The sequence below is a fragment of the Austrofundulus limnaeus genome, unplaced genomic scaffold (genome assembly GCF_001266775.1).
Source record: "Austrofundulus limnaeus strain Quisiro unplaced genomic scaffold, Austrofundulus_limnaeus-1.0 Scaffold59, whole genome shotgun sequence".
NCBI lineage: Eukaryota > Metazoa > Chordata > Actinopteri > Cyprinodontiformes > Rivulidae > Austrofundulus > Austrofundulus limnaeus.
In genome coordinates this window covers 284469-296636 of record NW_013952461.1, presented here as the reverse complement: position 1 = coordinate 296636, position 12168 = coordinate 284469, and the positions used below count along the sequence as shown (strand labels likewise).

General features: G+C 37.9%; 1 protein-coding gene across 1 annotated transcript in view; it reads left to right on the top strand.

Moving 5' to 3' along the window:
* The window catches only part of grm4 (glutamate receptor, metabotropic 4), a 205300-nt gene that overhangs the window by 178321 nt on the left and 14811 nt on the right, over positions 1-12168 (top strand). Inside the window, exons 9-10 of the mRNA XM_014009533.1 lie at positions 7064-7200; positions 8374-9309. Coding sequence (XP_013864987.1) covers positions 7064-7200; positions 8374-9309 — 1073 coding nt within the window. The remainder of the gene's footprint in view (positions 1-7063; positions 7201-8373; positions 9310-12168) is intronic.

Here is a 12168-nt window from a genome sequence, read left to right as displayed (position 1 = left end):
ACTGATATGTATAAAAGCCGCAAAGGCTGAAAAATCTTGAAGTCTGTATGAAATTGGAGGTAGTTTGAGGATTCATTTTTTATGCTTTTTAAGCTGAAAAAAGTGGGGGTCGTATTGTACATGAGATTGTGTCATACATGAATAAATACAGTAGCTTTCTGACATTCTTTTGTGGAAACCAATTTATTCTGTGGGAAATGTTGAACTTAAAAAATTCTTAAAAACTAGCTCACAGTTAATTTTGAATAATTCAGTAATACTAATATTTCCCAAGTGGAAGAAATCAGGATGTGCTTCTCATTTTTGGGGGGAATTTTTTTGTACAATGCAAGAGAAAGCAGTGCTTTTGGAGCATAAAGCTACTGTGCAGTAAGCACTTTTAGTCTGATTTTTGTTCTTACCAGGCAGATTGTATATTCATCTACCACCAGAAGGGTTGCCTTGAGGTTACACTGCACTTCATCTAATTGTATCAGCTCACAGCTGTATATTGATCCTGCCCAGATACATAAAACAGCTTGACTGCTGAGAGTGGATTTGCTACGTGTCACATTTTCAAAGGCGATATTTATCTTTGTATTGTGATAATTGTATGTTACACATCAGGAAACAAACAGCAGTCGTCCTGTTTCCTYGCAAATAAGAAATCGACTGGGATGTTTGCAGAAGTAGGCCATTTTTTTATTTGCTGTGATGAATCATTCTGAAAGCCAAGCCACCATGATTCTATTGTTGCACACTTTTTTCTCTTTAAAAATCTTTAGCTAACATCTTAAAAAAAGTCTGCTAYTGTACTGCATGGTTTCAATGTGGCTTTATTTGTTAACTGCTCATTAAAAGGTGGAAAAAGAGCTCTCTTAAAGCAAAAGATGCTTAACATGGACCTACACCCAACGTGCTAAAAAAGTCATCACATCAGTGTCAAGTTATCAGATAGTGGGTAACTGCCTTCTCAGAAGATAAACAGTAATCTAAAAAACATGGATTTTTGTATTCCTCATACATTTGATATAAATGGGTTTGAACTTTTACCTTTTTCTCTGATCTAAAATCGAACTTCTGAAGAGCTCATTTTTGGTTTGTTCAGCAGAGGCAGCAGCAGCTTGAGCTGTGGTCACCAGAGCAGAAAAATCAAACACCTTCAGATTGTTTGACGCCGTTGTTTTTCTTAGAGCTTTTTCTTCCTCGTCTCTGTCCCCCATGCCGCCCCCTGGACTGCATGTCTGCAGACTTTATTGGGCCACAATTGCATGTAGTTTCCTGTCAGTGTTCATTTTTTTTTCCTTGTAAGCACATCAGGGAGAGGTTTTTGAATTACAACAGACCAAAAAAGCAGGGCTGCGCTCACTGTCATTTTCACCAGAAAAAGCMGTCATGATTTATGGAAATGAAAAACACTGGAGGGTTACGGTTTTATACTTTTTCCTCAATATTTTCAAGGCTGTTGAGTCCTTTGTCCTGTGAATTAAATAATGAAATTATTTGAATCAACATTTTTTTGAAAAAATGTTGATTCAAAATGCTTTATCAAAAATAAAAATAAAAAAATGACAAAGCATTATGCACCCAAAATATCCTGGCTACTTCATGCTGTGACTATAATTTATAGGTTACAACAAACAGCAATGCACCATACTTTCGTGACAAGTTGTTATTGTAACCACATATTTTGTTTTCTTTTTATTTGTCTTGGTCATAATGTTTTGACTAATCTGTCTAAGTGAATACAGAATACATAGGAGCAGTGATTCCCAGCCTTCTAGGATGTGAAGGAGTGTAATGGTAGAAGGATRATCAAAACAGCACATTTCAAGCAAAATATTGACACAATAATTGAGTCTCAAAAGTCCGGGAGAAAATTTAATTGCTTCAAACACTGCTCTTAAACAAAACCCACAGAGCTGCCTTTTGTGTGTTTATGTTGGGGAAACAAGTTGCAAAAACATTAAAAAGTGTTTAAACAACTTTGTACAAACAGAAGACTAATTTTCGATTAAAGCAAGAATCCCTGAAGACACAATCACTGTCTGTAATGAGCCCAACAAGCAGATGTAGCGTTCTGACTCAAACATTATGTGCAAACTGGAAAACAAATTTAGAAAACTATCAGATTACAAGGCAGGAGAAAAAGATCTGGTGGCAATGTTCGTGTCTTTACGCAACAATTTGCAACATAGTTCAGGATGAATTTAAAGTCCACCAGACCGATGTTCACACACACACACACACACACACACACACACACACACACACACACGGTTACAGTTTCATAACTTAACTGATCTTCTGCCTTCAAGCTGATTGAGTGAGAAAGATTTCCAGAACAACATTTAGAGAAGGTTTTGGTTTGTCAAACGAGTCAAATAAAAAGAAAGTTTCAGTCAGTGTTGCATATCTGGCTGAATCTCCTGAACATCCTGCCATCTCATCTTTGTATAAAAGGTGTGCAAGGTAGCGGCTATTTTTTATTTAAAAAAAGTGCTATAAAGATTTTAASAAGAAACTTTAATAGCGCTGAACTTACAATGCTATTAGAGCAGCAGTTATCCAGCCTCTCCCTTAAAACTATCTGCAGGGCCGGCCCATGGCAAAGGCAGTACAGGCAAATGCTAAGGGTGTCATTGATCTGGAGGCGACACAAATGGGGGATGAAAAAAAAGATAACTTTTAATCAGAGTATATTTTATTTAGTCTGTAGAATAGTCCCTGTTTTATGAAGGTAAATTGTTCTGTGGGTTCCTCAGCCTGCTTTGTTACTACATGAGGTGTTATATGCTGCAAATATTTTAGTTGTACCATGTATAACTACATGTGGTCAGTGTGTAAATAGAAAAAAAAATAAGAACAACAGAAGTTTCAGTTATGATCTCACATAGAGTTTAGGGTAAAATCTGGTTCTACTGTTCGACTTTCAGAAAATACTGATTTCAAGATTTTTAATAATTCCAAGAATTTAGGAAAATGCAAAGTTTTGAGTAAACTTTTAACAAAATTTTCCAGTGAGAAATACCCCTGGACCCCTTAGAACTGCTTCAGTCCACAGCTGCCTGGTAACATGAACATATGTCCCTCATTGCTGTCAGAAAATGTTGGCAGGTATGAGGCAGACTTCTGATATTCTATTTCAAATGAATCATAATATCAAATAATTATATGAGTTAACATTTTAAATTGGACAAACTTGTTTCTAAAGATAAAACATATCAAAGACCAAACTACTTAATTTGGTTTGTGAATGTATGTAAATTGGAAGTGAGATTTAAAAAATTGCACAAGAGGCGACACCTGAAATCTTTGGCTAGGGCCGACCCAGTTTAGCTGTCTGGTTTTAGTTTGTACCAGCTATATTTTAAATACCTGTTTTAGGTGGACAATTAGAAATATTTCACATGTGAGCCCTAAAGCTACCGCACATCACTTTGATTGGAATTAACCTTCTGATAAATTGATTCCATGTTTCAGAGCAAAAACTGTAGGAAACATCAAACACATTTATAAAGCGAAGTGAAGCCTCGGTAAACGTTGCACACAGATTGAGAGGTAATGACTRCCTGCCATGTTTTTGCCAGTCATCAAGGTATTCCGGTTACTCCATGATGCAGAAAAACACATATTGCTTAATTATGCCTCCCCGGCAATTATGAAGGGCTGTACGTACTATACAGCATCATAAGAGAGGGTCAACATCATTAAATATTACATATAATTACACACACTTCATTAACCTCCACTGTTTCTCTGAGAATGCACATACAGAAGAGCAAATCAGTAGCCTATAGTGAACACACATGTGACCCTGGGCTGTGCCACAAAGTTAGTACACAGCAGAACACAGCAGTGGCTGAAGCCTCCGTGGAACTCATTATGCCCCTGACTTTTAAAGAAAACTGTTTAGACAAGCAGTTTATGCAACATGACAGGCTTAATTTCTCATCAGCTACTCAAACGTAGACGAGACAGCCCACAAATGCTGCACTCTTTATTCCTGCCTGCGCTGGGGAAAAAAGGGACACATTTTGACTTGGATTAGCATTTTTAATTCTTTTTAGACGTGTGTATTTTTGTGTCAAACAAAATTTAAAACACACGTTCAGCTCTAACTTGAATATCAAATGCTGTAACCATATTGATACAAAATTGATTTGAGGAAAATTACAGTGAGCGTATTAAAGCAGGTTTTCAGAAACTCACTGCTTCAATAAAAAAAAGCTGCTTATCTATAGAAGATCTATTTTCCTCTTTCAGTGTCAATAGCTTCCGTGGAGCACTGGAGCTCATGGGTTATTTAAAGGACTTTAAGGCTTTAGTTTCAGATTACAAGAAAAAAAAAACTTAAAACCACCTTTTATTGCTCTGGGTATTGGAAAGCAAGCAGCTCATTTCGATTACTATCTTTGACAGATAATGACATCTGACCAACAGCGTAACGTGCTTAATATCTTTATAAGAACATGTTGCTTTTCTCCTTGATAAAGTCCCTATAATCCTTCTATGATCACTCATTTCTTTGTGCTGTGGGCGGTATTGTCACAGAGGCAGGGGTAAAACAGTAATGCTTGTAATCCAGTAGGGCTGACTCATCGAGTTATGGATTAGGTAGCAGCATCCTCCAGAGTCGAAACAAAGAGCAGGGGAAAAAAACAATAGTCGTCAGCAGAAATACACAGGCTGCAATTGGAAATGTTTATCCTTTTGGTCTTAACTAGGAAGTTCATTGTGTTTGGGAGACTTTGTATTGGCAAAAGAGAAGCCAAAACATAAGAAGTGTGCTGGAAGTTATTGACGTTTGTGAACGTTCAATTGGGAGTAAGTTCTTTGTTTAGTCTCAAAGCTCCACCATGATTAAACCAACCCTCCAGCTTCCAGAATTTGAAGACAACTTGTTTGGTGTGGACTCTGAAACATTCTGTGTAATTATGGCTTCCTCTGAATGAATGTGAAATATTACGTAGTTATGCAGCCCTTTTATGACAGTAGCCTGGCCCTTGCCTTCCTGCGCAGTTCCGCTCAATTCTAGTTTCCCTTCACTGTTACTTCTGGGATTTCTCCCATAGACAAGGATTTTGCTGGTAGATTTTAGCCGAACCAATCAGAGAACAGAACGTCAATTTTCTGCGCAGTGTCTGCTTGTAGTTTATTTTACCTGGGCCAATCAGCAAACAGAAGGCAGAGTTTTGAATGACGTCGATGTTCTGCGCAGTGTCTGCTAGTTAGTTTAGCGTACGGCAGTGGAGGAAGTGAATGAAGCCAGTCTGTGTTGATAAGGCTTCCAAATTAAATGAAATTTGTCTGACAAAGCAGCAGCTCTCATTTACAACTGTCTCGTTCGGCTCGGTACTTTTCTCCTTTCAGTAGGGTTGTTTACAGCGCTCGCAATTTCCGGTTAACTTCTTAGCTTAGCCTCCTTCACAGCGACACACACACTTCAGCAGAGGCCACGCCTCCAGCAAGAATCGTTTCTCTAAAGCAGCGAGTCCAGACCCTTGTACGAAGCAAAGTGAAGGACAAGGGTCTGTTTTTTACCAGGCTACAATGACAGATGATGCCGTTATAAAAAAGGCTTATGTATCGTTTAGAGTTATGAGAAGGTCAGTTGTCTTTTCATGAACTACTTTTAAAACCCAAATGCAAAAATGAGATGGGAAAACTAAAAAGGTAACTCCCAATCTAAACTAATGACAAACAAATCAGAATCCCATGAAAAGCCAGTAATCATATACCTTTTGGCTATTTTCATGGTAGTGGGCTCAGCAAATCTTGATTAAAGAGGGAGAAAGACTCTGCAGATGCGTGGGCAACACTGTATACACATATGGCCTAATTAGACTTTAATTACTTCACATATTGTTTTATCATTTCCAAACCTACTTGAACAGACAATCCAAAGGCGTCGACCTTCTTTTGTGATCCAGACTTGCATAATGATTTGTGCAGTTTACTTACAACACTGATAAGCTGTCTCCTTCCAGCTGTTTGACCTTAAAAACAGTAGTGTGATATTTTATTGAAGGATTKTAAGGCAGTTACCGTTTTCTGAGTTATTCAACAATTTTTTTCCCCTCTCTATCGCCCTGCACTTTCCTTTTATATAGCTGAATTACGGACCCTTTTTTCAATCCCATCTGCAGTCCTGAAGACATTAGGAGATTGATCTGTCAGCTGGTGGAAACAGCCATTAACATGCACAATAGAAGAGCTCTTTCAGTCACTATACTGATTGAAGATGTGGGCTGCTTAGATTAGATGTTTAGAGCCAGATTAGATAAACCAGATAAAAAGAACCATGGTCACAATCAAATAAAGGTCATTAAATCTGGTATTTTTTGGTCAGCTAATACTGTATGTCCCCTCCACTTTACTTTCTAATTTTTTCAAAATGTCATCTATAGTAGAAAAAATGTGTATTTTATTTATCTTTGAACCAAATATGTCATTGTAATTCTGTCATGTAATGAGACAATGCAGGGGCGGTTCTAAGGGCTAAAATCTGATTGGCCCCTTGAAAGGCCCTGGTCCTTTCACTCATCCGTCCTTGCCCAAGAACAATGATGGTGGCCGCAGTTCCACTTCCAACCACTAGTGGCGCYAGTGAGTCAAGTAGGAAAGTCCAACATTAAAGCAAGCTTACAGGAATCTTTTTCGATTTGTACAGCCCCTGCAGAAAAAAAGTTTTTATTTCTTGATCAGTGACACCAAAACAAAAGTTTATTGTTGTTAAAAGATTTTCTTACATTTTTTTTTGTTTAAGAGTATTTTATTCATGTATAGTAAAAAAAAAATCATGTAAAATTGATAGGAGAAATTACTGTGCAAGCTTTTACAAGTGTTTGAACACATGTGACCGATTAAATGTATAAACCTTACAAAAACTGGGGGTTTGTGTGCAAGGATGTTGAAAAAAATGCTTGGCCCCTCTATGGTTATTGTGGCCCCTTGATGGCCCCTTACACTGAAAAATCCTTGATCCGCCACTGAGACAATGACAACACAGTTTGTAATTTATGCTTTCAAATAACAAATTGAGTTATGTGAAATAAATTAGCATGTTTATTCTCTCATTTAGGAATAGCTGGGAACCCTGTGCTATTCAATGAAAACGGAGATGCTCCTGGCCGCTATGAGATCTACCAGTACCAGATTAGAAACAGAACGGCTGAATATAAAATCATTGGCCACTGGACGGATCAACTCCATCTGAATGTAAGCCCTGGACTTTCTCTTTTTGCTCAACACTAATTATGTTTGTGTGTGAATGTTTCCAATATATTTTTAAGCTCTGCAGCAGTAAATTAGAATTCCTCCCAAACCATTAAATGGCGCTTAGTTCCATCTTCAAAGGTGTAAATAACCAGAGGGTGCTTTAAATGATTTAACAGGCCACATTGAGATAAACAAGGAGCCACGGGAGTTTAAGGACAGACATATTTATTAAAATTTCTTCAGAGGGCATCACTGACTTCCAAAAAAACAATACTGTGGAAAGGCACGGCGATAAAATAAAAGTGAATTACACGAAGCAATGAAAACAAAATATGCTTTCACAAAATGAAGAAGTGGCCTTGAGCAGACAAGAGTGCAACTGATCAGCAGCTTCAGAGTTTGTTTTTTCTTACTCACCACTTTAACATGTGCTGTGGAAGAGAATAAAGAGGTTTGTAGTCAGTACCTGCTGTGCAACATGCCAGCTCTGACTCTAAAGCAGGCAGTATTTAATTAGTGCTCTTTGAGTTCTTAATTAAATGCACATTTAAGGATAAATTTGCCAGCTTTGAATTAACAGCCACAATTGAATAAAATTGATAACAGTAAAGAGGTAGAACTGTTTGAAATGAGGGACWTTACTGGTCTTTGTAAGGATTCTTGCGAAAGAAGAAAACCACATTGGAAGGTATTATCTTGAAATAAAATTTATCTTTTTATTCTTCTAACTGATTGCTTTTTTGATACCTCTTTTTTAAATCAAATCCACTAAATGAAAGATTTGGTGCCCTCAATTCCATGCAGAGCAAACAGCAAGTTTCATTTTTTTCTTTTAATGTTTTGTCCTTCAGTTATTTAAAGGTTTTACTGGAATATTTAGGAAAATCCAAGAAGATTGTTGAAATGATGCATACTCTACCAATAAAATAAACACATAAAACCAAGTACTTCATCCACGGGTCACACACCTAACATTAAATGACTGCCTTCTAGAATCTCCTTGAACTTCAAGGACCCGAGGATCTTTCTGAATCAATAAAACTTGACAACCTTCACATGCCTCCATTTTACAGGACAGATTCGACCTTCTGCACTACAGTAAAAATCTCTTCATGGTTTTTATTCCCCTCAGTGCATTTAAGCACTTCTGTCTGTGTTGCTCTGTCTCCGTAGGTGCGCTCCATGCAGTGGCCGGGYGGCGTCCGCCAGATCCCTTCCTCAATCTGCAGCCAACCCTGTCAGGCAGGCGAGCGCAAGAAGGTTGTGAAAGGCATTCCTTGTTGTTGGCACTGCGAGCGCTGTGATGGCTATCAGTATCAGGCTGACACCTACACATGTAAAATGTGTCGCTTTGATTTGCGGCCCAACGAGAATCACACAGGCTGCGTTCCAATCCCCATTGTTAAGCTGGAGTGGAGCTCCCCCTGGGCAGTCATCCCTGTGCTTATCGCGGTCTCTGGCATCATAGCCACGTTGTTTGTGGTCGTCACGTTCATCCGCTACAACGACACACCGATTGTGAAGGCATCAGGGAGGGAGTTAAGCTATGTGCTGCTGACTGGGATTTTTCTCTGCTACGCCACAACATTCTTGATGATTTCTGCCCCTGATGTAGGAATCTGCTCCCTCCGCAGAATCTTCTTGGGTCTCGGGATGAGCATCAGTTACGCTGCTCTGCTCACCAAAACCAATCGTATTTACCGCATCTTCGAGCAGGGCACCATGTCTGTGAGTGCTCCCAGGTTCATTTCCCCAGCTTCCCAGCTTGTCATCACCTTCACCCTGGCTTCAGTGCAGCTGCTCGGGGTGTGCATATGGTTTGGCATGGATCCCTCCAAGGCCATTATCGACTACGAGGACCAGAGAACATCTAACCCTGTGCTGGCTCGTGGCGTGCTCAAGTGTGACATCTCGGACTTGTCTCTCATCTGCTTGCTGGGCTATAGCATGCTGCTCATGGTCACTTGTACCGTTTATGCCATCAAAACTAGAGGCGTGCCTGAAACCTTCAACGAGGCCAAGCCTATTGGTTTCACGATGTACACAACCTGCATTATTTGGCTAGCGTTTATCCCAATCTTCTTCGGCACTTCACAATCTACAGAAAAGGTAAGATTTCATCTATCGCTGGAGTGTGTGTGTGTTTTTTTATTTTTTATTATTATTTTTTTATCTTACAGACAATTTCTGGGCCATGCTTAAAATTCCAAAGCACACTGTAGATTTTCATTCAGCTGGCTTCTGAGTAAAACAATATTAATATTATTGGCTTATGACTGAAAAAAAAGGTTTGACTACGCACAACTACCATGTTTGTGTCTATTAAATCACTGCATAACTTCTCATTTCATTTAAAGTTAGTGTAAATAAACAAATTTTCCTTGCATCTTTTGGAGAATGATCAGTTGAACAACAATAAAATTTAATTTTAGCTTGAGCTCAGTATTGGTGTTTGCAGCCTGTCATATAATTTTGTTTACATGAGAATGCCATTACATAGCTGATATTTAATTTAGAATAAACTGACTAGGGCTGTTGTAAGACAACGCTTTCACTTTTGATAAATAAATACCGTGTGTTGTGCTTTCTTGTCTGCTTTTATCAAAGTTACTTTTTTTTGGTAGCAGTACAAAATATTGCTTGCTACAGTATATACTGTATGTGGTACATTACCCATTATGTACCATGTAAGTACCAGTACATACTGAACTGTAGACAAGTTAACAAATATATTTAGAGATCAACATTAGAAATAAATATCTGGAGTCTGAAGAAAGAAAGTAGGCCTGTGACTCCTGTATGGTCTGTGGCGACTGTTTGCCACATTGCCTTAAAGATCCATGATTTGTTTACACAAACAGAATCTCACACTCAGATGTCAAATCAATGCACCCAACATCATGAACTATGGACCTGGATCACAACCAGTGGGAACTCCAGGAGGCTGCAGGCCAAAAGAGGTCCAAAAGAGACTGAGAAATCAAAGTTGTACCTGAACCTCACATTCAGAGGGGGCAGTCTGATTACAAAGCCAAAAGCGTACAACAATGATACAGAAGAAATGCGTCAATCCAGTTAAAAGAGTCATTATGTTGGGGAAACAAAAGGGTCTCAGCGGTTACAAYAGAGGACATGGATGTGGGAAGCTTCACACTGGTATAGACACTATCAACATTGCCAGCGTGGGTCTGGCAGATGCAACAAATTAATCCTTACCTTCTCCCCCGTGGGATTTAACAAAACAATGGATCTAAATGCTGCCATGGAAAACTGGCTGCAAACACATTCTTGAGAGACCTACAGTGTGYACTGTGTTTTGCATAAAAGAAAATATAATAATGATAATGTCCAAAAGCAATGCATATGACTGGAGAAAATTGTGTTACATTATTACTGCAAAATCTGACTACTAAAGTAACATTTACATCACATAGCTCAAATTTGCTCCTATATTTTCACTGGTGTAAACAGACAAAAACAGTCAAAAGTAATCACAGGCTATGGTTACTTTGAGATAAATACCGTGAATATCTCTAGGAAAAAATGGTGAGACGTCAACATTCATCACTTTACATACTTGAAAATAATGTACTTGGCATACAGTGAAGTGAAAGTGGTCCAACTGCAAAGCCCACGTTGTTTTTTTTTTTTTTTTTTTTTTTGTTTCTAATGCAAGTGATGCACATGCTAAGTCACACGGCAACAGCAGGGATGGATATCAGCAAGTTCCTTATTTAATCATTGCATCTATTCTCTCTGAAGATGAAAGAGAATTATACAACCACAGAGTGACTGAACAGCTTCTTTTGGAGAATGAGGTAATCCATTAGCTAGCATGGCTTTGAATTGGTAAAAAGAACATGAAAAAAAGAAAAACCTTTGAAGCGTAGATGGTTGTACTGTTTGTTCCATCTTATATGCATAAAAACCAGTTTAAAAACACTGGAAAATTTCTCTCAATTCAGACACTATGCAAAACACACCACTTAAATCAAACACACCAAGCGAAATATTGCTTTGTTTTCATCATTTACAAAATTCACAGCATTCCCCTGAGCCATCTTAGAATAATCCAGATAATTGAAAACAAAAATAATTTAGCTTTAAGATTTTTTTTTATTTCTTCTTCCCTTTTAGAACTAGTTTTATAGCAGGTGTTTGAGAGCCAAAAGGAAAAAAAAAGTTGAATTCAGTCCTGTCTAAAGTTACAGAAAAATTTTACGTTGTGCCGAAACAACTATCATCACTCAAACAAGAATGTTAAGCTATCTGGTGATTGCCCTACCTTTACAATGGTATTGTGCCAACAAAATCCTTGTTTTTAAACTCTGACACCAGACTAATTTTTATAAAAGGTAATACATGTCTCAAATAATAATAAAAAATAGAAGAAATTCAGAACAAACAGTTCTTCACTTTTTTCCCAAAGATGGGAGCTTAATCATATACCATTGAACATAATTGCAAAAGCTGGATGCATTTCCCAGGCTTCAACCATGTTATTCAGAGGAACAAGGCATTCAAGAAACTGGATGAGTAAGTCTGATTTGAGAAAAAACTTTGCATGTAGGAGGTCATATGTGCAGAAAAATGGCAAAGGCACACCTGAGCATTTCTTTGAAAAAAAAAATATTAGTATCTAGCTTCAAAAACGCAGCATGTACAGGGGGCATGTAAAGTGTTAAAAGATCGGATAGGGAAATGTCAATTGTGCCAAAGGAGGACAAGAAGAGTGCTTTAATTTGTGACTGAAATTAGAAAATGAAGAGCTCCCAGAGATTGTGCAGAAAATGTGAGCTGTGAATCTTATAGGAAAAACTGCAATGCATTGTAGTAATAGCAACAAAAAAATATTTTAATTAAATTAATCAAATCTTTTTCAAATAGAAAGACAAATGCAGGATACTTTTTAATAATTGACAAAATGAAAACAGCAAAATCTGTATGTAAAGTCTAGCTGTGATGGCT